Here is a 27104-nt window from a genome sequence, read left to right on the forward strand (position 1 = left end):
CTTCAAAGTTGATCCTAATGAACCATAGGAATAAATTTAGAAGTACAGAAACTTTAGGTATGAGCATATTTATTTTTATTTTTAATGAATTAGAAAAATTAGCCATGATATTTAGGTATGTAGCAAGATCCAGTTGTATTTTTTATATTTTATTTAATTAGCAAACTCCAATATAGAAACTTTAGGTATGAGCATATTTATTTTTCAGGTGTTGAATAATAAAGAAAATTTCTAGGGATTGCACCAACAAATACTCATCGGAAGCGGACGCGAAAGCATACAAAAGGTGGCTCCTCTAACCCGGGCCAATTGCTAATAGGAGATGGTGAGGTAATTTATTTGTTGTTGATTGCAAAATCTTGTAGATATTTTGAATTTGGATTTACAATAATGATATAATTGTAGATGAACAGAAGATGGATGTACAATGTGAGTCGTGTGAGCGTAGAGTACAAGAATGGCGTGGAGGGTTTCCTGGTAGCAACCGTGGTGCACAAGTCAAATACACAATCTCAATATATATGTTGTCCATGCGTCAATTGTGAGAATAAGAAGCAGTTCTCCACCACGCAGCAGATACATTCCCACTTGATGCCAAGGGGCTTTATGCCTAGCTATACCCGTTGGACTGAGCACGGTGAAGTTAAGATCGTACAGGAAGAGCAATACATTGGAAGAGAAGACAAAGACATGTGCACCTATATGCCAGTCGATGAATGATGATCTAGAGGAGATGTTGGACAATGCCAACATCGATGATTTGGAGAAGATGTTGCACAATGGGGAGGAGAACTTTACCGATGAAAGAGAATTTCAGAAGTTCCAGTGTATGGTAGAGGAATTTAAAACACCGTTGTTTCCGGGCTGCGAGAAGGAGCACACAAAATTGCGTACCTTGCTTTCGCTGCTCCAATTGAAGGCATGCAACGGGTGGTCTGATACGAGCTTCACAGAGTTGTTACTGTTCTTGAAAAAATTGCTTCCAAAGGAAAATGGACTACCAGAAAACATGTACCAGGCCAAGCAGGTTGTGTGCCTATTGAGGTTGGAAGTATAGAAAATACATAAATGTCCAAACGATTGCATGTTGTATCACGGAGAGCATACAGACTTGCATGTGTGTCTCGTCTGTGGTGCAGCACAGTACAAGTGTGACGGTGATGATATCGATGGTGAAGGAAAGATGAAAAGGCGTCCCATGAAGGTGATGTGGTATTTTCCTGTAGTCCCCTGTTTGGAGCATTTATTCACGAACAAAAGGCATGACGAACTGATACGATGGTCCGCCGATGAGCGCAAGGATTATAGAATGCTGAGACACCCTGCTGATTCTACGTAGTGGAGAAACATCAAAAGAAAATACAAGAAGCCCTTTGCAGAAGATGTGAGGAATATAAGATTTGCATTGAGTATGGATGGGATAAATCTATTTGGCAACATGAGCAGTAGTCATAGCACTTGGCCTGTGACTCTATGTATCTACAACCTTCCTCCTTGGTCGTGTATGAAGCGGAAGTACATTATGATACCGGTGCTGATATCAGGGTTGAGGCAACCTGGCAACGATATCGATGTCTACCTGAAACCATTAATGGAACATCTTATAATACTGTGGAACAATGATGTGCAGGTATGGGATGCATACAAACGAGAGAACTTCACCCTATGCGTAATGCTATTCGTAACAATCCAAGATTGGCCAGCCCTTGGTAACCTATTGGGCCAGACTGTCAAAGGGTACTGTGCATACGTGCATTTCTTGGACGAAATAGAGAGCTTGTGGCTGAAGAACAGCCGAAAATAGTGTACCTAGGTCATCATAAATTTCTTTGCAAGGATCACCTGTACCACAACAACAGGAGAGCTTTTGATGGAAAAGTTGAGACTCGATCACCTCTTAAGCATCGCACTGGGAGATAGGTATATGACATGGTAAAGGGACTTAGGGTTATCCTTTGAAAGGGACACGGGAGTACACTGGATCTAAAATATAATCTTAGAGCTCCTGTGTTCAAAAAGAAATCTGTCTCTTACGACTTAGCACATTGACCGAATTTGGTGGTTTGACACACAATCGATGTCATGTACATTGAGAAGAACGTGTGTGATAGCTTGATTGGTACGTTACCTTAGACATACCTGGCAAAACAAAGGATACACTCCAAGCACAGAAGGACCTGATATGTTTCAAACTCAGACAGGCAACAAATATCTTGGCCCCGCTAGCTACAATCTAAGCAAGGCGGAGAAAATTGCAATGTGAAAGTGCTTGCATGGAATCAAAGTTCCATCCGGTTACTCCGCCAACATAAAGAGACTAGTAAACACAAAAGACTTGAAACTAACTGGCATGAAGTCTCATGATTGTCATGTCATGATGAAACCAATGCTTCCATTTGCAATTAGATGTATTCTGCTGCCAAAGGTCCGAAATCAAATCATAAAGCGGTGTTCATTCTTCAATGCGATATCATAGAAGGCCATCGATCCGACCAAGATAGATAAGCTGCAGGAAGACGTGGTCGAGACTCTATCCCAGCTTGAGGCGTTGTTCCCTCCATCATTTTTTTATATCATGATGCATCTCATTGTTCACATTGTGAAAGCGATACGAATCCTTGGCCCCGTGTTTCTGCAATAGATGTACTCTTTCGAGAGGTTCATGGGAGTTCTGAGGAAATATATTCGTAACCAAAATCGGGCGAAAGGCTGCATGGCCAAGGGCTGAAGAACAGAGGAGATCATTGATTTCTGTGTCAACTACATGAATCTCAAATTGATTGGTGTGCCTGTATCTCGCCATGAGGGGAGGCTACAGGGGAAAGGGACGATAGGTGCAAACTCATTTCGCACTGATGACCCCGTATCATTCACACAAACACACAGTTCTGCAACAACCGGTTGTAGTGGACCTATATGTTGAAGAACACCAGACCATGCTACGCACCAGAAACCTAGGAAAGTCCGATGTTTGGATCGCACGAGAGCACCGGGATCCTTTTGGCGCCGGGTTATCTAGATAGGTGATGAATAGGTAGATAGAGTGTGCTCATTTGAATGTGTTGGCTCATGGACCATCAAATACAATCCTCACATTCCATGGTTTTGACATCAATGGCTATACATTTTATACGAGAGCATAGGATAATAAGAGCGCCAACCAAAATAGCGATGTCCGTATAGATACCTACGACTGCAATGGAAATAGGGAACCTACTACGGATTCGTAGAGGAGATATGGGAGCTCGACTATGGAGTGTTAAAGGTTCCTCTTTTCCAGTGCCAATGGGTCAGACTCCCAGGGGGTGTGAAGATCGACAAGTACGGTATGACTATAGTGGACAAAAAATTAGTTGGATACAGAGAAGAACCATTCGTACTTGTGAATGATATTATGCAAGTCTTCTATGTAAAGGACCCGGACCCGACTAACAAGGATGAGCGTCAAGTGGTTCTTCAGGGAAAAAGAAGGATTATCGGAGTATAGAATGTTACTGATGAGGAAGACTACAATCAATTCGATGCGCTACCTCCTTTCGAACAGGACGTCGACCTAGGTCCCATGAAAGACATCGACGAACCTCCCTATGTACGCCGTGATCATAATAAAGGGCGAATCGTTAAGCCAAAGTAGCTAAATTGTATTAATTACTATGTATGAATTTGTTTTAGATGCAATTATACCTCACTTATGTTATGGAAGCTTCAATTTGTAATTTAAATAAATACGTATTAGGATTTTAGGTTAACATAATATTAGTAAATACAAATAGTAAAAAATCAATCGAAAACATTCGAGTAGCATAGTGATTTGTTCAGTTTTACTTAGAGCAGGTCATGGGTTCAAGTCTCAGCGTGCGCGCGCAGCTAAATCAATTTTTTACTCCCCGCACCTGCAGTAAAAGGGGCTTCACTACCGGTGCACATATTCAACTGGCATTGAAACCTTTTTACTGCCAGTGGACTTTGGGCCGGTAGTGAAACTCCTTTCACTGCCGGTTGTCCTATTGAGCCAGTAGTGAAGGTCACCTTTCACTGCCAGTGGACTTCTTTAGCCAGCAGTGAAAGTCCTCCCCCTATAAAACTGCTCTACGCCTCATGCCCTTTGACACTTAGAATTTTTTCCCTTCCTCGCCCCCTCACCGACACCGCCGTCCCCGTCCCAGAGCCCCGACGCAGCCATCCCCGACCCGAAGCCCCGACGCAACCGTCCCCGCAGTCCGTCGTCCCTGTCCCGGAGCCCCGCCATCCTCTCCTTCTCCACTCCAAAGGTTAGTGACGACATCTTCCGCCATCCTCCTCCTCTCCTCTTCTTGTTCATCAGGTTCCTGTGACCTCGTACTAATGTAGACCGCAGACCGTTGCTTGTACCGCATACCGTTTCTTGTACATATTTCCCGAATGAATGCTTTGTGCACTTATGCATGTTCAATGGATGTTTTTCCATAGACAGGAAGTTGAAAGTCATCTTTAATAGCACATAGAATTCATGAAGTCAACTGCATTTTCTTGCCTATTGGGTGCTGCATGTGTTCAAGATATTCGTTGTTTGTATTGGCCTGATGGACAACTATTTGCACTTCGAGTTATATTTTGCAGCAATTGAACAAGTAGGTAGAACCATAATTTGTAAAACCAGTCCAATTTCAACTGAACAGATGCATGTGTCCTATTCCAATGCTCTCCTGTTTCTTCATAAGTGGTGAACTTGAGTGTAAGACTATTACAATTTTTAGTCTCCTTTTCAACTTTCCCCATATTGTAAGACTATTACAAAGTTTAGTCTCCTTTTCAATTTTCCTCTATCAAACTAAGTCATGCTTGTCAATGTAAAGGATGCGTCAATGTTCGCAGTCAAAAAGAGCTATATGATCCTTTCAACAATGAGAAAGTAAATATGGGATTACTTGCATATATTGTTGTATATCCCAAGTAATGCAGTTTCCTAGGACATGATAGGAAGGGAACTTCAATCAACTAGCTGACATGTTTTTTAAGTTCATTCAAAACTCAGCCATTGAAAACTGCACTATTTTCTTACTTGTTTTAGTTTTTTGAAAATGATGAAATTAGAGAACTATTTACCATACATATGACTGCAAAGCTCGATTGGGATGGTTATTACACATGCACCTTGCATGTCTTGTCACTATCCCAGTTGAGCTTGCAGTCGTATATAATTATCTTCATAATCTAATGCGGACCATCAAATAATAGACTCTTTGTTGGATGGTGGTTACATATGATGCTGGTGACTATTTTTTGTTTTTGTTTATTGCTTTTCTTCTTTTTAAATACAAGTATAAGGAGTGACCTTTATATAAACGTTCTGAGAAGCTATATTGGACTAGGATTCCTGAAGCAGGATCCAACATAAATCTCTGTCTTCTAATTATGATATTTGAATATGAAAATAACCCTCAAACTCTATTATATATATATTCGGTACATTTGTACCATGCATATTATGGTATGAATGAGCTTTGTTTTGCACAGGGCGATTCTGGTGCTTCACAAGGATTACTTACATGTCAATAGCTTATCTTTATGGTAAGAGATTTGTTGGTCCAATTACACCCACTATATTAGCATTAAGGGAGGAACTCCACAGTTTGCCATATAACGAGATCGATTGGAGTAAGGCTCGCAATACTTGTGCCAAGGTATGTCAATATACTTGCCCTATAATCCAAAACATTATTATGACTCCATTAAAATATGTGCAAAACATTCATAAAGAAAAGCCCTTCCGTAGCATCTTTGCATTCCACATTGACATTTCGAACATAAAGTTGAAAAAATTTCACAAATTTAATCTACAATGTGTCGAAATTTCAACACAAAATTTAGCCCACACGTTAATTAAGAGCAGAAAAATCAAATTCTGATTAAAAGGACATTTTAGCTAAAGGGAAGAAATAAATATTAAAGTTACTATTCACTGGAATTTTCTCTTCTGTTTTTTCACTGCGTATACATCAAGTGTTAGTTTATAATATGCAGGATGCTTTAAAATCCCTTTATTCATCTAGCCTGTTTTATTCGAACTTTTTCATGACCATCCACATGGCTTTTTTATGCAATATGCATGATGCATGGATGTATCGGAACGGACGAGATGCATTCTATGCATCAATGAAAGTACATCTTCCGGTCTCAACAATAATCAGATGTTAAGATGTCCAGGATGCACATAACGATTTTTTTCAAGTTAGGCACTCAAATTCACACTCGAACTTGTGTGGTTTAGCCATACATTCACACTCTTAAACAACTAAGGTAGGCTCAGTTCCCATATTTTCATGCCTAGGATGCATTTGATGTTTTCCCATGTTTTTTATTTGTTAGGAGGACCCTCAATATATGAATGCATTAAGAAGACAAATTGATATAAAAAAATTTGAGTCTTGCTGTTTTTTGTTAGGAGGACATGCGCTATCGACCTTCAGCAATATACAAATCTATTGCAACTTGTTTGAACATGTTTATGGAGCCGGTGTTGAACTGTTGGCCGATTAACAAGCTAAGAGAGCGATCTTTGAGCCACATCATGGAGCATATCCACTATGAAGATGAAATTACTCAATACGTTGGCTTATGTCCTGTTACAAAGGTATCGTTTAATGTTCTGTTTTTCTCATAGCTACTTCCCCAGATTAATCCCGTTAACTTTGTTCTTTTATTCATATCCGATGAAATGTGTCATTCATGTAAATTATTTTGTATGCCCAAAATCTTTGATGATATATATTCATGCAAAGTCATTATTACGTAGAGAAATATGAAAGTTTACATGACTTTGTTCTTCTCTAGCTAAATGCTAGCTTTAACATTATTAATAAAGAACAACAAAATTATGGAAACCGGTATTTGAAATGGATCATGTGGTAAACACTTAACCAAAGGAATTTTTCCTTTTACCTCAAATGCTTTCAAACTAGTTTGAATTTGAAATGAATCTAAACACCATCAATCCGAATAGGCCCTTGACCCTTTTGTTCCATGTTCTTTCTCACATTGCCCAATGTAGAGGTGTAATACCCTGGTCAATTATTATTTTTGTTTTAGCCCATGTTGTTCAAATATTCTGGTATGATGGGATTAGTCTCACCATACATGGTAATCTAGATAGGTTGGGATCAGCTTATAAGCCTTTGTATTTCAAACATGGTACCTAGAGATTACCCTTTTACACATTTCAAGAATGAAGGTGCGTGCAATAGAGGTGATGTACATATGTGTGCCTGTCTCATATGTGGTGTGGGCTAAAAGTGAATTTTAGACATAGGGTGTTAGAACTGGTGCCTTACTAAGCATGTGTCCGGTGAGTGCATAAGGGGAGCTCAACCTATGAGCATACAAAGGGTGAGTACAACAAGGTCAAGAGTTGCTATAGTGATGCAAAGAACTAAGGAAAAGAAGAGAATATGGGTGGAAGTTGTGATGCATTTGAGTTGTTTCCAGTGAATGTCCTCACCAAGGAGAAATATATTGATGATCCCAAAAATATCGAGTACCGACACAATATCCGATCACTACTAGAAAATTCATTTATACAAACGGTTCACAACACCCGCACGGGACGCTTTTTCAAACCATCTATGGAAAAATATCTGTACAAATCGAATTTATACAGACAGGTTTTGATCCGTCTATATAAACATTTGTACAGACAACTCATGACTCGAGCCATCTGTACTATAGATTATCACAGACGGCTCCAAGTTTCGAGCTATCTGTGACATAGGAATAGTACAAATGGCTCTAATTACGAGCTGTCTGTACTAGAGATTATCACAGACGGCTCTAAGTTTTGAACCGTCTATGAAAATGGTTCAGTATAGACTGCTCCAGTTTTGAGTCAACTGTACTGTGCATTTGTACAGATTATTGTAGGCGTAGAACCATCTGTATTGATTTATATAGTACTGCATTCATATATTATTGAATATAAACTGACATATCAACAACAAATCATTCATGGATCATTTGCATTCAAACAACAATAGATCGAACAACATACACATATCATACACACAACAATCGAACATCTTCATTCAATGTCACAAAGTCATACACATAAACAGAAGTAAAATATCAATATTACAAATCCTTACAACATCGCAAAGTATTCTTCATTCTTCATTCTTGAGTCAACCCTATGTTTGACAATAAACCAACAAATTAGCTTTAGCACACTAAATTAAAAGGAAGTAATAAGTTCATTTGCTTCATTTTCTATATCATTATCCATAAAGGTATAATACATCAATAGACTATAAGATGCAAGCATTTTCAATATAGTGAAATGATCAGCTTCTGTTCATATTACAAACCATAGCTCCTAAAGTTGTCGCGATCATGAAATTCGTCACTCTCCTTTATATCTTTGCAAGTATGAAATGGATGAGCCATTTTTGAATATATATATATATATATATATATATATATATATATATATATATATATATATATATATATATATATATATATATATATATATATATATATATGAGATTGTCCTTCATGAGATTATTTGTAGGAAATTTAAATGTCTGTAGAAGAAAATTAAAATAGTTAGGCACAACGATGAAAAATGCATTTTAATGTACTATAATTACACTAACTGATAGATATACTAGTGGACTAGAGCCAACGATTTGCAGGATATACTAGGGAACATGGAACCCAAAGAGGTTGGTGCCCTGCGACTGCCTGTGACACTGTAGAGATTTGTGCACGGTACATTTAGTTCTATAGAATGCATATTATAATGGTAAATTGACGTGCAACAGAGGAATTATTACCGAAAACTTATGTTGGTGTGTCGCTGAGGGTTTATCTCTCCATACAATCCCCCCTATCGAAACATACTTCGCGAACACCCTTGTCAACAAATCTGTCAGATATGAATATCTATCTGGGTTGTAGTACATCGAGTCAAAGTATATGTAGTGTTCATTGTGTGTATATATACAAACTAGCATCCAATGGTCTCAGTAGTTGTACGGTAGAAGAATAAAGTCATTCGATCGATAGAGAGCGATCATGGCCTCCGCGACGTATTTTTGACCTTCCCTGGAAACCAAGTGATCGTGGACCCACATACGACCTGTAGATTGAGGAATTCAATTCTCAGATTCTCTCTCCTAGCTTCTTGAATCATAAGTCTACACATAAGAGTAATATAGATGAATGAGCGTATTAATGAGTTAGGCGGTTCATTAAGCATGGACCATGATTAGTAACACTTACAGTGTCCAGCATTTCACTAGACCGATGTCCAGCTTGTCAAGACGGTACAGGAGGAATAAATCCCCGAAGGTCACGAGGAAAGATCTAGCTATTTTCAGGAATGTTGTCACTTGTACTTGGTGCTGAAACAAGGAGAAATATGTTTCTCCTCATGGAACCTCTTCATGTATAGGTCCTGCAGAATCATACTTGCCCAGCCCAATTGTTAATGCTTTCTTGTTCAATAACGGCTGGCCTGCCACGTAGGAGTTTGATAGAAGTTCTTCTTCTACCTTCTTGCTCTGGTCCTTTTGTTTGCTGGCTTTGCACTTTCCAGGAGATGCCGTTTTGGCGGACTGTTGGCCAATTTTGCTAGACAATTGTTATTGCTCATGTGGTGCAGAAGGAGATTTGACCTTCAGTGGAGCACGATGAAAAGAGGAGTCGCTACCGTCACGTACTGGAGACAGAGGCTAAGGAGGCGGTGGAGGGGCAACCAGTGTTATGAATTCTTTTTTCACTAGATGAAGGAGTGGACGGCCTCCCCAAGTGTCCTAACATCGTCCTGTGAGGGGAATAGGAAGTGGGAGGGATGTGCAATTCCTGTATACCATGTCCACTAACACCCTAGCGTAACAAGGCTCTAGCGGGAGTCTGTGGATCATCTATTCCCCACCACATGGGAACGCCAAGCCCGTGCCAACCTCAATGATGTTATTGGAGCCAACATTGGTGGGCAGTAAGAGCTTGCACTTGGTGGCTGCCTCTATGTCGTCGACAGGATATCTCTCGCTAGGGACTTCTTTTGGAATGTTGTTGTCGGGGAGGGGGGGGGGGTCACCTTCAAATACACCGATAGGGAAGTCAAGTTGATCAAGCATGTTATCTGGATCATTATCAAGTGCATATGCGCAAATGCTCCAATGCTGAGCCAGTGGAGATTCAAGTTCGTGGCTGCATCCTACTGCCTCATTGCCCGTACTCACTCCTCGACCTGTTGTTCCATCCTTTCTACAAGAATATGCATCTATTCTTTCATCCTTGCTTCAAACTCAGCGACAATCTCCATTCTCATCCGTTCACATTTGGCTGCTTCATGCTTAGTTTTGTTTCTCATTCGGCTCCTATGTGAATCAACGTCGTCAGAGAATCTCAACTTCCATGGAATAGAAACACCTATGCCACATGCGTGACCCGGGTGCTCTTTGTTCCCCAGAGCCGAGGTTAGTATGTCTTTTTCTCGAGATGGCTAGAATGATCCTTGAGTGGATTCTTTCGAAAGTTACAGGATTCTTTGAGCCACTTACTCGGTTTCTTGTTTCCCAAAGGTGGCGGAACCATAGACTGAGCGTACGGCCCGTCCTCGGAACCAGTTTCGGGCTCGCCTTGTCTCCTTGTCATCCTCCCGAGCTACCTGCTCATCCTCCTTATCCTAGTCTACCCACCGGTGCCGAGCCTGTGGGGGTGTGTGTTGCGTGACTAGCGCGCCTTGTTAGCCTAACTCTGCTGCTGAAATTCCTCAGGCTGGCACCTCACCACAAACTCTGCCCATTGATCCACCAAGTACCCATAAGCAATATTATTAGGGATGATATCCTGCTTCATATTTGTATTATACAGCTCGCTCTTAAAGATCTTCCACGCCTTGCCATCTTGGCTATTGCCTATCTTTCCATGTCCTCCAAGGAGGTTCCTTTAGGGAAGTCAAATTGGGCTTCAATTGTTTCCCACAAGAAGTTTTTCTCGCTTTGCGGTATGGCGTTCTAGTTTGGGTAGGTTATCCTGACCCTTGTCCGTCCAAGTGAGGCGCATGCTCTACGAAATGTGCCTCAACTTGCTGAGGCTGTGTTGGCACGCTTGCCTCATTGACATGAGTTGTGGTGTAGTGACCTGTGGGCATTTGCTTTTTGCCCCGGTCACCTCGCTTTTGCTTCTGCGCCTGAGTTTCTTCTGTTTGCTCCTGAGAAGTGGCCTCTGCATCTTGTTGAGTACTAACCAACTCTTGTTGCTGAGGAGAAGAGGCTAGAGGCCATTCACATTCATCTCCAAACACCATCTTCAAAATAGGAAGTCACTTAGCTCAAGCTAACTATCACTTAGCTCAAGAATGGGGAAAGATTCAGCAGAAGGATTTTGCTAAGTATCACTTAGCTCAAGCTAGTTTCAAAGAAGAACAGCATGGGGAAGTATCTTGAGAATAGCATGCAAGTTGTAATATGTGCGATAATGAGAGCATGAATAACAAGATTTCATAAAAAACATAACAAGAATAGAACTGATCAAAATTGATATACATGAACTTGAAAGAAAGAGCCATCAGAGCATAAGCAAACCATCATGTATATAAAACAGTACTGAACAACAAGCTGACGGATTAAAATGTGCTCTCAGATAGTTCTAAACAGCTAGCCCCAGAACTATAAAATTTTGCTCCCTAGCTGATCATAATACGCATCACAACTAGGCATTTAGCTAAGATCACACCTAGAAAGATAACATGCCATCCATTCTCTAAAACTAAACAAACTTACTAGACAGAGCTACTAAACAGGTTCAGAAAAGCAGAATGTAACAAAAACTGCAAAAATCGAGCTGTAGAGAAATAGATGGAATTGAATAGACCAACAATTCTATAGCTCCACCAATGTAGTAGCAATTTATCTAGAATTTTAGGTTACTAGAAAGTGCGCAGAGAAACGACCGAGCTGCAAAACTCGATATACAGGGGTTACTCAGAGATTCCCAAGTCACAACTTTCACAACCAGCTTGAGAAAAATAGTAACAGAGAAGTTTATAGGCTCAATATATTATACTTAGCCTAAATGCCCAATTTCAGTAAACATTATCATCATCGAGCATACATAAGCAGACAACCATGCTGTTTAGGACAAAAAGATTAAAAAGTATTAGTGAAAACTGATGAAAGGAGTGGGTGAGAGAGGCAAGGCAAGCAGGTAAACTAAAAACAAAGCAATTTGATGCCTAGATCCCATTGAAATTAGCTAACAGGTCCTAACATACACTAGACAACAAAATCACCTTTCTCACAGCAAAAAAAAAAAGAAGCATAAATGTCAGATCAATCCTAGACTAGAATGAGTTTGCATAAAGGTGATTAACTGAATTTTGCAACATTAGCACATACTGGATTCCATATAAAATGAAACAAGATGTACATAAAAAAGGAATTATGGGACAAGCCTTGTCATGCTGAAACAACATTTGATAGGATTCAAATCAAGCTAAAACATTTCAATCAATTCTTTAAAGGCTAGGGTTATAATGTATACAAGAAACTTATGATACTAGAGCAGTTAGATAAGGATAATGTGTTATCAACTAACCAAATGTGTAGAAAAATATTTTAAAGAGTGAGTTGCTAGAAATTTTAGAGGATGAGGAATTATATTAGCTTAAAAGGACCATTAGACTCCCCCACAAGAGTCTATGACAAAAGCTTAAAGCCAATGTCATATAAATTATGCAATTTAGTAATATAAATGCTTCATTATGTGTGCTACTTAATTATCCAAAACTCAAACTGGTCATTTATTTGAACATTCGAACTTGGAAATGAAGACACCACAGAGAAAGGAACCGATAACCTGTATAATCTAAAGCTACCAAACTGCATGAAAGTTCCATAGGCCAAAAACTGTGCAAAGGATGCAATTTTGGCAATTTTTTGAAGGAAAAATTGCTCTCAGACAATTGGCCCCAGGACTTTGAAAGTCTTGCTCCCTAATTGTCCTAGCGAATTTATCATCAATTGGGCAATGTTCCTAAGCATCAACTAGTAAAAAAACCTGAACTTAGAACAGTAGTAGCAAACCACTGTCGAACCAAAACTGAAATTGATTCGAGTCGTACAAGACATGACAACAACTTGGACTTAGCAATTCATCCAATACCAAAAAAATGTGAAGCATATACATAGATCACTGCAATACCGAACAAATCACTAGGTGTATCTCGATGCACCGAACAAAGCCAAAACTAGAGAATTCACATGTCTATACTAGATTACTCAGAGAACATGCCCAATTTCAGTAATCTTAATCATCATCGAGCAAATACCATACAAGACTTGCACTGTCTAGAGCATCATCTAGCGTAATCAGGCATCACATTGCATAATCATGCATATCACAGAGAAGAGAGGACCACGGCTTGGCCGGAGCACCGGCAACGTTGGCTCGACCAAGAGGGAATGGCTGCTCACCACCGTGGATGGATGGAGCATGGCCGCCGGGAGCAGGGAGGTCGCTGGGTGGAGCACAGTCGCTGGGGAGCACGGTCGTTAGGGAGAGGGAGGTCGCCGGGAGGAGTACGGTCTTCGGGGAGCATGGTCGGTGGGGGGAGGGAGGTCATCGAGGGGAGGGAGGTCACCGGGAGGAGGATGGTCGTCGGGGAGCACGGTCGGTGGGGGGAGGGAGGTCATCAAGGGGAGGGAGGGAGGGAGCCCGGAGGAGGACGGTCGCCGGGGGGAGGGGGAGGTCACCGGGGGGAGGGAGATCATCGGGAGGAGGGAAGTCACAGGGAGGAGCACGGTAGCCGGGAGGAGCGTGGTTGCCGAGGGGAGGGAGTTCACCGGGAGGAGCAAGATCGGAGGGAGGAACACGGTCTCCAGGGGGAGGGAGGTCACCGAGAGGAGCACGATCGTTAGTGAGGAGCACGAGAGATAGCTAGGGTTTTTTGGAGAACTTGGTGTGGCGCGGGTTGGATGAAATGTGATATATAGTGACATTAGTACAAACGGATCTATAGGGTTGCATTCTGTCTAAAAAAGGATCTTTCATTTCTACAATCACAATAAGGACAATATATAAATTCAACACCCTTCTCTAATCGATCCTCCTCGGTAGCTACCTTGAGAACCGTACATCCATCCACGATCCATCTACAATGTATGAAGTAAATTAATGTCAAATCAACCTAATAAAAGAGAGCAACCAAACTTTTCGTGAAAAAAAATGGAGCTACCATGAATCCATGCATGAATGAACCATAAACAAATGACAATTAATTCAAAAATAATTAATGATTATCATTATATTATACACATGAATACCTAAAACTAATAGCAAATATTAATTCATAACTTGTTAAATACTATAGTTATTGTTAATTTTATTTTTATATACCAAAAATCCAAAATTTATCTACAACACTAGATTAATGCTAGTCATTTATGGTAACACATAATTAAACCTTCATCTATACTTTGAGCTTCATATATACCTAGAACAACTAATATATTTTAGATCATCAAGAAAAAAAAAATCTAAATCTAGATGTAGATATTTGATCTCTCAAAACCAAATTAGAACACAAATCTATATCATCTAATGAATCGAACAAAACTATATCATCATGGAAAAAAAATCTAGATCTCGATCTAGATCTAGCTAGCTCTCCAACCAAAATCTAGACCATCTAAACTAAAATAGAATATAATGCTTACTTTAGAGTAAGAAATGCCAATAAATCTTCAAGTTTTCACCGAAATCTAAGAAATTTTTGGTCAAAATCGCCTTCTCCCTCCAAAAGCTGCGCATATTTGGTTGCCATTGTTCTGCTTCGATCTGGAGATAGGGGATGATGTACTGTTCTAATAGTACATACGGCTTCATATTTGGAGCTGTCTGTACTAAAGTGTCCCACCTCTCCTCGGCTATTTTCTCATATGGCTCGTGTTTGAAGTCGTCTATATTAATTTTACGGATGCATCATGTTTGGAGCTGTCTGTGATATTCGTTTTATTACAGACGACTCCAAATACGAGCCATCTGTATTAATATTACAAATAGCTTGTATTTGGAGCCGTCTATGATATTGATTTTATTACAAACGGCTCTAAATATGAGTCGTCTGTAATACTAATACAGATGTTCCCAATAGGAACCATCTATAATAAAAGTATCCCACCACCTCCGGAGAGGTCTTGCCATTATCACAGACGATTCTTATTTAGAGATATCTGTAATAATCTTTGCAAAAATTGCTCCACATATCCATCTGTATAAGGGCGTCCCAATAAATCATTTATGTAGTAGTGGATAACGACCACACTTTGAACCCTTTTGTAAGTCAACTAGATGGAAGTGCAAGGGAGTGGAAAAGGAATAAATGATTACTACTATAAAACACCACATATGTAACGCCCCATCAGTACCGGTTCAATAGTAGTCGGCACTGAAGATGTATTAATGCCGGTTATTAAACTCTCGCGCGTGAACAACGACTAAGGAGCAAAGAATCGGCACTTATAGTGACTGTATCAGCGTCGGTTCTAGATACGAATCGACACTGATACATCAATGCTGGTTCTAGCCAAAAACCAGCACTGATAATCAGTATCAGTGCCGGTTCTAGCTACGAACCGGCATTGATGATTGCTATTGTTACATCTCATCTTAAAAAATTCATGATTTTTTCACACGAAGTCAGATGGGGAAAAAATGTATATAAAAATTATAGATCTCGATGAGATCTACAACTTTGTAGTTGAAACCTTCTTAATTTGAGATCATTTAAATGCCCAAATAATTATAATAAATTTACAGCAGTGGTCGATGACAGCTCATGACAGCTCATATTAAAAAATTCATAACTTTTTCACACGAAGTCGGATGGAGAAAAGATTTACATGAAAATTGTAGAACTCGACAAGATATACAACCTAGTAGTTGACAACTTTTCATTTGAGGTCATTTAGATGTCCAAATAGCCATTCAAACATTCGGTCAGAAGACGTCAAAAGGATTTATTGTGCTACTATACTCACGAACAGACGATAGCTGAGATGGTTATAGTGGTCACGCGCGCGCACAGGCTCTAAGGTCTTGAGTTCGAGTCTTGGTTGCCACATGCGAGTGAATATCGCATGACTAGCGAACATTGTGTGCGTTCGAGTGGGCACCCTCTAATCGGGTGCCCTTGGTCGCGAATTTTTTTTAAGCTTTTTTCAGCCCAAAAAACGTTGACTCCAGATCGAGACTGTCAGTGCCGGTTGGTAGCTCCAACCGGTACTGATAGTCCACTGATGGAGATTTTGAACCGATATTGATGAGGGTTTTTGCAGTAGTGGATACATCAATAGGCATTTGGCAAGCACCTTAAAAACATGACTTTTTTCTGCAATGCTTGTGTGTATGAGAGAGAATAAGAGATGGAAGATGGGTACAGTGGAATTTTCCCAAGCATTTCCATCAGGACTCTCTTTTCCTCAAGATGCACATAAAAGATAAGTTCGTTAGGAAAGGAAAGGGAAAATTCTTGGATTGTAATTTCAACACAATGAAACCAATGTCCTCAAGAGAAGACACTTTTGAATTGTGCCTCATAGGCAAGCTAAGAACAACATCATTGGAGATTCTATATGATGACGACTATGTGTCCTTGAATCAAAACAATTGTATGTACATGTCTTGTGTAATGGTTTATAGGTTTATAATATGGCAAGAATAACTTTTAATGCTATAATTTAGTAGTATTAAGAGTTGCACATGCCAGTTTTTATCTTGTCCTAATCAAATTAGTTCATAACTAACATTTCTTTAAATTCATTGATGATCAGGCACTGAACATGATTTGCCGTTGGGTAGAAAATCCAAATTCAGATGCACTCAAACGACATCTTCCAAGGATACACGATTATTTGTGGATTGCTGAAGACGGCATGAAATCCAAAGTACTGTTTTGTTCTTCTCTTGATATTCTTGTATTGCATTCATTTGTGTTTACATGAAGCTTAATATATAGGACACTTGTGCATAAGTATAAACCATAGCATTTTCGATAGATTTATATTGATATATAAAGACAACTCACATAGGCATTTGATGCTGAACTGAACCTAGATTTTCAATCATGACCCTTTGGTTTTCCTAAAGTTGACCAAATACTTTGGGCTCCAATGCCCAGCTTTCTAGGGCACAAAATGAACGACCAAACAGAATAAGCACCTTATTTGGGGGCTCCAAGCTTCTCTGAAGCTACATTGTTCATAAGCTGCATTTTAAGCCTGAAATGAAAAATGAGCTTTAGCCACCAGAGATATTGCAACAACTCACGAATTGTGGCAATAGATAGGTGATATTGCCATGATTAGAAATTTTGTGGTTAGACATCGACTATATTGCTATGAATTCCTAACATTACCATATTCAACATTTCATATTGCAAGAGGTTACCATGTGTTTAAACGGAAAAATATATCAGTGCATTATGTTGATTATTTTGCCACCATTTAAAATTGTTGTGATAGTTTTTCTTTTTTGTGGAAATATATCACTTTTATTGCCACAATTGGTTTTGTTGTGGTAATAAGTACTTTTATAATTTTGTGATACATTAATGTGGTAATAATTCAGAAATTGTTTGCAATATAAATGTGTTGTCACCATGAGCGAAGAATTGTTGCAATATACAAGTACCATTACCATGATGTTTAACTATTTCCGTGTTTTCTATACATTCCCACTTTTATGTAGAAGGACAAAATGATATTATTATCATGCATTCTATACATGAATAATATCGTTGACATGTTGGCAAAACACTGTGCATGGAATGGCAAGGTCTTAGGTTGGACTCCTATTCATAGCAGTGAAGCCAACCATAAAAATATCACGATTTTAATTTACAATGACTTTATCTCTAGAAACCAATATTGTTGCGATAATGATTTTATTGCCATGATAAAATAAAATCAGGGTCATAATTTTTTATTTCCAAGATAATGGTCATTGTAAATGTGGCCTATTGCCATGTTGATTTTGTGGCAACATAAACAATTATTACTATGAAATGAAAGAGATGGACAAAATTTCAGAGCATGCTACTCAATGATTTTAAAATTGTTGTGATATGTACATATTTCCACAATTTTTGCCCTACTGCAACGAATTTTTCGCCGTGGCAAAAGCTCAATTTACTTGTAGTACCCATAGAGTACTATAGTGATGAAATATTTATCCTCAGATGAGAAGTATGCTTGGACTGTGTAGCTTAGTAAAATCACGATTCAGAAACACAACCCAGTGCTTAACTGACATGTGCCCGTGAGTAGGGAACCACATCTCATCCTACAGTACTGTATTGTATTTTCCAGTTTATACATTTTTTTATATGGTACTGACCTAATTAAATCCTTTAAGAATACTGCCTTGCATCAATAATATACCTCTTCTTACTTACTTTCATTAATTACAAATGATCATTTGATTGATATCTTGTATCGTCTTCATTTGAATGTTTTATCACACACACATGTATTGAATATCACTTTTTCTTAGAAATGCTACCCCATGTTTATATCTGAAGAATATCCAATAACCTTTTTTGCGTGGGAAAGGGAACATATTTATCACCAACAAAGGTTACACATTCATCATGGACCAGACAAGTTAAATATCCAATAAAATATAACTGAGTGCTTCTTTGCTCTTCTAAAAACTAAACCATCTAGATGATAAAGGACTTCTACTAGTGGCGGAGTGGTGGATGGTGGCGAATTGTGGTCCATTGTAGATCTCTTATGTTGATAGTCGTATGCTAATTAATATTTAGCATACATCTATTGTAGGTGTGTCCCAATTATATGTGCACATGGTTTTGAAGAGTAAAAAATCGGATTTATGATATATGAATTTGTTTGCCTTGATTTTAGGCCATTATTATATATTTTATCTCAATTAATAATTCATTGTGAAGAAATTGTAGTATTTATTTTCATAACAATGATGGAGATGTTTTCAAAAAATAAAAATTGATATCATTTTTTGGTTCATGATATTCTTTTTGTAGATATATAGTGGTGCCCAAAACTGGGAGATAGCATTTATAGTTCAGGCATTCTTGTCATCAGACCTTATTGACGAATATGGTCCGACCCTTGAGAGAGCACTCAGATATATGAAGAAAGCACAAGTCTGTTGTTCTTCCTCTTCAATTAATATAAACTAATGGTTTAGAACAAATTTGACATGAATATTGTAACAATCAGGTTACTAGAAATCCTCCTGGGGACCGAAGTTACTGGTTTCGCAACAGATCAATAGGTTCATGGACACTTTCAACTGTAGATAATGGCTGGGGTTCAATTGACACTTCTGCTGAAGTAATTATGGTTAGCACAAACTTGTAGCATGTTCAAGTGAAAGTTCTTAATCTAGATGAGTAAGATAGTTTTTTTTTCTAGTACAAGTAGATAAACGAACTAAAAGATAGCAGGAATATTCTCAATTTAGATAACATTTCTATGACTTGACGGAATCTGTATTATTTTTTCTTCCTTTAGGCAATACTGTCACTATCAAGGATATTTCCTAACATTGATCAGAATTCAGAAGAAAATCAATGGTTGTTCGATGCTGTTGATTTCATTCTTAGCAGCAGGGTATGATGATTTTTTAAGTTAATTTCTATCTTGAAATAATACTTATCTTACACATTTCTGTGGTAACATCGTCATACCTGTAAATACTTTTAGAGCAATAATCAACAATTCTGATAGTTTATTCCAGAGTACGTAGAAGGAACAGATTTTAACATCAAAGTTCAAATTTTATGTGATATGTCCAAAGTTGTATACAAGACTTCCATTTATAAATATTGGTGAACATTAGGTAGAAAGGCAAAAAAAAAAAAAATTATGCAAACATCTGTAACATTGTGATATATCTTTCCCTAGAACATTCAGACCGTAGTTCTCCAATGTTATGATGATTTAAATGTGTTTTCAGTTTGTTAATAAATTTATTTAGAATATGATGGGATGTACTTAGTGTGTCAGAATATTGTTTCCTTCAAACAAAAAGCAATATTTTCATGAACATGTCATTTAACTCAAAGTTGAGCTTTTCTGTAATTTGGTTGCATAACTTATTTCTGAAGAGTGGCTGAGGACTGGGGAATTGATAGCTACGGGTGAAATTACAAAAAAAGAAGATTTTAGTAGAAAATTAATTTTTTTACATGAAATATCATTACAAGATAAATATTCATATATCTTTAGTAGCTATTTCAGTTTTATGATGCACCTATTTGTCATATATAGTTATCTGCACTTCTCTCTTTTAACAAAATTTTGATGCTATTTATTTTCTGGATGAGATTTTATGACTTTATTAGATTTGCAGTGGTTGCTTGATCACTTTACTTCAATGCAAATTAACTAAAAGAGATTGTTTTGTTCTTTGAAGAACAAAGATGGTTCATTTTCTTCATTTGAAAGGCAAAGAACATATTCGTGGCTAGAGGTTAGTAACATTTTATTAAGCTGCAATCATACGAGCTCATAAATACGACATGTGTGTGTGCTGTAGTAGGACCAGTATCACCTTCTGTGCAACCATCTCTAACTAACAACAAAAGGTGCTGGTGATCAAACAGATTTGAGAAATAAAATTATCTCAGTAGCACTCCAAATTTATGATTAAATATAATGGAGAATGATGTTGCAACCAGACTCAACTGGGAAACTCAACAGAATTATTATTTTTACCTCTTCAAGCTAACCATCACTTTTGGAGTGGAAACTTGGTGAGCTAGCACAAGTGGATCAAATGAGTCAGTACATTGTCCATGCAGTAAACAAACCAAGCTGCTAACCCACTTCATTTCTGAAACTCATCGACTGCGTGCAAGTTGAGAGAGGTGCAACGTTCCAGAACTTCTCTATCGCCACAAACCAATCTGCTGTAAATAAGTAGCCTTAAACCCAAGTTTGAAGACTCTTACCACAAATTTGCTTATTTCCAATGTCATCTTCTAGCTGAATTCGATTGTAATGTCACTCTCCTAGATTTATTTAGTAAGCTAATTTTCCCCAACAGAAATTAAAGTTGCAATTTTATAAAAAAATCTGAAAGGCGGTCTTCAAGCAAAAATAGATTTTGGCTGTAATATGCAAAACACTGTACAAGTTTGGCCACTAAAACTTCACAAATTACATGTCATAATTTTACTTTGGAGTGTACAAATCACGAATCTTAAAAAAAATTTACTTTGTGCTAACTGCTAAGGAGAGTATTAATGGGTCAGAAATTCCATCAGGTGAATGGGTACAGAAAATCAGAGTTGTGTTCAAAACTCTTCTTTGTTTAATTGTTCCACTACCAATTTACAATCCAAGGAATAAAAATTCAGAATAAGTTAATTACAAGGAACCATATTGCTGTCACTATGAAAAAAATGTTTGAAATTATCATGATGATGTTATTGTTGATATCTTATTTGAAAATTAGCCAAGAATCTAAGTATTTTATATTACCAGGTCCTATATCAGCATGCATGTACACTGACATTGCTTTGTTTGACTACGTAGATTTTGAATCCTTTGGAGAGTTTTCGAAATCTCGTCTCCGATTACCCGTAAGAACTTGTACAAATGTCTCTTTTTGAACTGGATCATCCTATATCAATTTACTTACGTAAACTTAGTCATGGAATGCCACCATGGACAGAACGGTTGAAGTCACTTCCTCAGTTATGCACGCTCTGATAGTCTTTGGAGAGCATTATCCATGGTACCACAGAGAACAGATGACAGAATATGTCAACAAAGCTGCCTTATATATTGAGAATAATCAGAAAAAGGACGGATCCTGGTTTGTATAAATACATATTATTCTGTACAAAAATTGACCTTTAATTTGTTGCACACCTAATAACTTAATTTGTTGTTATCTAAAAGGTATGGCACTTGGGGCATATGTTTTATCTATGGGACCCTCTTTGCCATTAAAGGCTTAGTTGCTGCTGGGAGAACTTATGAGAACAGTATTTGCATCAAGAAAGCATGCAGCTTTTTGCTGTCAACACAACTCAGAACAGGTGGCTGGGGAGAGAGCTATCTTTCCTGTGAAAGAGAGGTGAATAATTGATTTTTACTTAGTTAATATATATTGTCATCAGTTAGTTGATAATAGTTGTTTATACTGTATAACGTCCCTTTCAGAAAGCTCATAAATATAATATCTAATTCCCCTCGAAAAGAAAATATAGTATATCTAACTGTGGTTCCAATACTTATTTTGCAAATTTTCCATAGAGCAACATTTGTAGAATTTTGAGCAGTAAATATGCATAGAAGGCTCTCATTTTCACGACATGTTGGAAATAGTACGTATACCTCACAAATGTGAGGGCAGATTTCTAGAGTAAAATAAAGGTGAACAAAATAATAGGGCAAAAAGATAAAACTAGGAAACCAAATCATATATCAACCATATTAGCTGTTTTATATGAATAAGGATGAAAGACAAAGCAAATCAAAACTTGAGTTATAAGTGTGGCTGGACCAAGCAAATGAATTGACTTTCTTAGCTTCCTTTCCCATTCAATTCCATCAACCTAGTTCTTACGTGGTTAGTTGGCTGACATTTTTTCTAAAATATGGAGAAATGCCATCAACAATTCTCATGTTATTAACTTGTGATCCTGAGCAGGTTTATGTAGAGGGTAGTTGTACTCATGCAGTGAGCACCGCTTGGGCAATGCTAGGTTTGATTTATGCTGGACAGGTACGATTTGTTCGTTATATATCACATACTACAAAAGAGTACTCCCTTCAATATGATGTTTGGACTATATACAATTAATCAAACTTTTATAACTTTATATCAGTAGTCCAGAATGCCACATATCTAAGAGGATCATGTGAGATGCTTCATGAAAACAGTCTATAAATAACATGTCACCGATTTTTTTTAAACACCATCTATGATAGGGGTTTTGAACAAAAACAGTATATGATGACTAATATCACATACGGTTTTGTTTGGTGACCGTATCACATACGGTTTTAAAAAAAAATACCATTTGTGATGTCCTTCATATCACAGATGGTTTTATGATATGAGGTTTTAAAAAAATCATTGTTAGAACAAAAACCATCTATCATAGGAGGTTTTTTTTAACAAAAACCATGCATTGTGATAATAGTTTTCACAGATGGTTCTATGTTAAAACCGTATGTGAAATTGTTTTCTCAAATTTATAGTGAAATCTTCCGAAATTCATTATTTTTCATAAAATGTTAGATGGAGACAATTTTTATATGTATAGTTTTTTATGAGATCTACAACTTTAGAGTTAACTATTTTTTTTTATTTGAAGTGATCTTTAAGACTATGGTTAACGAGCAATTTTGCATCAATAACTTATCTGGATCAGCTGCTTTTCATCATGGTTCACTCATTGGAGTACCTAGCACTCCTAAACTACATGAAATAAAAGATAAAGCTAGTAGCAAAATAATGAAATGATAATATATATGTTGTCGACTATAAAGTTATAAATCTCTTCAATAGCTACAACTTTTATATAAACATTTTCTTCATCCCACCCCATATGAATATTTATAAATTTTTGAATATCCACTACTACAAAAATAGTCTTTTTGCCAGCTCATCACCGTTGGATCAATTAAAACTGGCAGTGATACATTTTTTACTGCCGGTTCGTAAGAAAAAAAAGTATCACTGCTGGTTTTAGAAAACAACCTGCAGTGATATATATGGTATTATCATTGCCGGTTCATAACAAAAACTGGCAGTAATAGTTGGCAGTGATATTATCACTGTCGGTTTTTGTTATGAACCGGTAGTGAACCCGGAGCCAAACCTGAATTTGACATTTAATCCAGTTTAGTCATCACGTTCGCTCGCCCGTCCCAGCCTAAAAATCTAAGTTCGATTTGATCAAACCTCAAGTCCGCTTGTCTCCCTTATCCTGTATCTCTCCCGTCGTCCCCTCTCTCTCTCTCTCTCCCTTATCATCTCTCACCACTAGATCTCTGCCTAGCCTCCGACTCGCCCCATGCCCTGCACCACCACCAGCACCACCAGTGAGCTCACCTCCACCACCGATGAAGTCCCCACTACCACCAGCACCGGTAAGTTCGCCACCACCACTGGTGAAATCTCCTCCACCACCAGCACTAGTGATCTCGCCACCACCACCAGTAACATCACATCCACCACTAGCAGTGAGCTCGCCACTCCCATATGTGAAATCCCCTCAACCACATGTTCCCGTTGGCTCACCTCCGCCGCTAGTCAAATCTCCTCCACCGACGGCACCAGTAAGCTTGCCTCCACCCCCAGTGAAATCCCCACCTCCTTCAGCTCCAGTAAGTTCACCACCACCACATATAAAATCGCATCCCCCACCGGCGCTAGTGAGCTCACCGTCCCAGTAGTGGAATCCCCTCCACCACCGGCTCCAGTGAGCTCACCGCCCCAGTGGCAGAATCCCCTCCGTGCTAGCCCCTCCTCCCGACGACGGTGTCTTACATGTTCTTTCTTTTTGTAATTTTGGCTCCAGTGAATGTTGAAGTTAGTTTGATGTCGAATCAGTTTGATGTTGAAGTTTGGCTCCAGTGAATTTTGGCTTTAGTGTTGATTGAATCATTTTGATGTTTAAGTTAGTTTGCTTTAGTTCATAGCTCCAGTTGAATCAGTTCTGGATTTTTAGGGGAAGGCAAATCGGGTCCTATGACGACGCCAGTGATGGTGGCGTGTTGTGTGGTGACAGCCTTCGTGCCGTTGTGTTTCTTGTGCAGAGCGGAGCAAGGCCGAGCTGGCGCGGCAACGGCAGCAGAGCACACCGGCACGCAGTGGCGATAGCCGGCTCATTTATTTTATTTTTGTTTCCTAAAAATACTAACACTACTGGTCGACAATAGCCGACAGCAATAGCAATTCGACTATCAATGTCCGTTGCGTACTGCCGGTACCAAAACTAGCAGTGAAAGCCAGTTTGGAATCGGCAGTGTTAGGCTATTCTGTAGTAGTGATCTCATTTACAAACATTCAAAGTGACACTCATTTCCCTTACTTCATCATGAACGGCCTTAACCATTGTATATATTATCATTTCACCATGGAGCTGTACCTTTATCTAACCTATATTTTTGTACCCTTCCGTTTTTCGTCCAACACGGAATTAAGTTGGTGCATATGAACATCAAAGAATAACTTCAATGAGTGCATTTCATATAGCATTATATTGATGTCTCTATGAATATGTAGATCAGGATACTTATATATTCACTGCAAAAAGTAATTCCCTGATATAGTATTTATTAGGATTAATAGATATATTACAACATAAATTAATAATGAAAAATTTATTTTGTATAATGTTTGGTGTCCAAAATGTCACTTTTATATATGACCCGAGGGAGTAACATTTATGAATATGTTCTTGTATCTAAAATGTTGTTCTAATTGTTGAATACAATTAGATGGAGCGTGATCAGACACCATTACACTGCGCCGCGAAAGTATTAATTAATATGCAGTTGGAGACAGGTGATTTTCCTCAGCAAGTGAGTTTTTTTTCCTGCCAACATTGCTATAATACAAGCATTGCTTTATTTTTTATCTTTTCTATGAGCAATTGAACACTTGTTGAAACTCAATGTAATCAAAATTCTACCCTCTCCAAATTTAGTGAGAATGCCATATTCCCTTAATACTTACAGCCCAATTGGTTGTTGTACCAAAAGGTTTGTACGCTAGGTCCTTTGTTGTTTATTCTGTTCCAATTAATATATTGTTGCATTCCCTTGTGCTAGCATTGTAGATTAATAACCACATTCATTTACGTCACTTGTGTAAATATGATGCATTCAGTTGTACATTTTTTCTGACTGTTGTTATATTGTTGCATCTGTAGTGTTAGCCTTAATTATAAGCTAATGTATTCTCATGAATTATTATTTCATTCCTATATTATAAAATAAAAGTGTTCAATACTGTTCATTGTCATGCTTAGTATATTCCGTCTTCAAGTATTGTTGCATTTACACCTTCATTATAGATCACACTTGCATCGTTCTCTTGTAAGACAACTGTCATTGTCTCAGACTGCAGTGTTGTATAGATAGAGGTCATTTTTTATTTTTTCCTTTTTGTGCATTTCATGATTTTTTTATGCTTTGGCGTGTATACGGTGTGTGGTCTTTGTGACAGTTGATAAAATCTGTAATTTATGCCCGGTAACTAATTAAAACCATATATTCAAGCAATTCAAATTAGTCACATACGATTCTAAGTTTTCATGGATCAATGGTAGATTAAAAACTAATCCATCTTTAATACTATACTTTTTCTTGTATTTTGATGATAGGAACATGCTGGAAACAACAACTCCTCTGTTTACTTCAACTACCCCAACTACCGCAACTTGTTCCCTATTTGGGCTCTTGGAGAGTATCGTCGCAGACTTGTTGCAAAGAAAAACTGACGTTGACTCGTGAAGCAAATGTGTCATACACCTGATAGTATCACACAGGAGCAAAAATAAAATAATGGTGCTTGATTATTGTAATACAGCCCCTTGTATTTTTGTAAAAAAAAATGGTGTTTGATTGTAAAACAACTTGTAGCTGCAATGTGTACAAGTGCACGTATCTTGAGCCAATACAGCACATAATAATATCTGGACTACAAGTTTGTATGGTGCATATAGAAACAGTACATATCACATATACTGCTGTCACGTTAATACCTGAGAAGAATTGGAAATATGCATCATGCAAGTTTTATGATGGATTCCATGCATTGTGCTCTGCTGGTTCCTTGGCTACTCCATGTCGGTGCCGACGTGCTACGGTCGCTGGGCGAGTAGTGTGTTCAAAGCCAACATTCCTAGAGCTCCTGCACGGGTCGGGGTATGAGAAACTTTGGAGCAGCTGGTCACAGCACTTCTTCCTTCGTCTACCTCCTGCTGGTCTGTCAGGTGCCATGGGGCTCTGGTTTGGCGCGCGCAGGACGATTGCTTCCGAAGAAGGAGGTCCGAGTTGTGCGTGAGTTGCGTTGGCCCAGGCTGTAATGTGGGAGGCCCGAGGCAACGC

At 38.3% G+C, this 27104-nt stretch overlaps 1 protein-coding gene across 1 annotated transcript; it reads left to right on the forward strand.

Moving 5' to 3' along the window:
* The first annotated feature begins 733 nt into the window (after positions 1–733).
* LOC133927663 (achilleol B synthase-like) lies at positions 734–26803 on the forward strand. Its single transcript, XM_062374102.1, has 14 exons — positions 734–827; positions 5497–5663; positions 6425–6613; positions 16815–16928; positions 19046–19168; positions 19245–19367; positions 19539–19637; positions 20443–20499; positions 21567–21613; positions 21706–21849; positions 21936–22113; positions 22690–22764; positions 25491–25574; positions 26378–26803. Exons 1-14 carry the CDS (start codon positions 734–736, stop codon positions 26492–26494), a joined length of 1611 nt encoding a protein of 536 aa, XP_062230086.1. The 3' UTR covers positions 26495–26803.
* Positions 26804–27104: the final 301 nt, after the last annotated feature.

The sequence above is a fragment of the Phragmites australis genome, chromosome 8 (assembly GCF_958298935.1).
Source record: "Phragmites australis chromosome 8, lpPhrAust1.1, whole genome shotgun sequence".
Taxonomy (NCBI): Eukaryota; Viridiplantae; Streptophyta; class Magnoliopsida; order Poales; family Poaceae; genus Phragmites; species Phragmites australis.

Excerpts from the sequence above, each read along its gene's own strand:
- LOC133927663 (XM_062374102.1), top strand. The coding sequence starts at position 734 with ATGTTGGACAATGCCAACATCGATGATTTGGAGAAGATGTTGCACAAT. Across the intron at positions 22,114-22,689 it reads ATCTTTCCTGTGAAAGAGAG|GTTTATGTAGAGGGTAGTTG; the intron begins GTGAATAATTGA and ends GATCCTGAGCAG. Across the intron at positions 22,765-25,490 it reads GTTTGATTTATGCTGGACAG|ATGGAGCGTGATCAGACACC; the intron begins GTACGATTTGTT and ends GAATACAATTAG.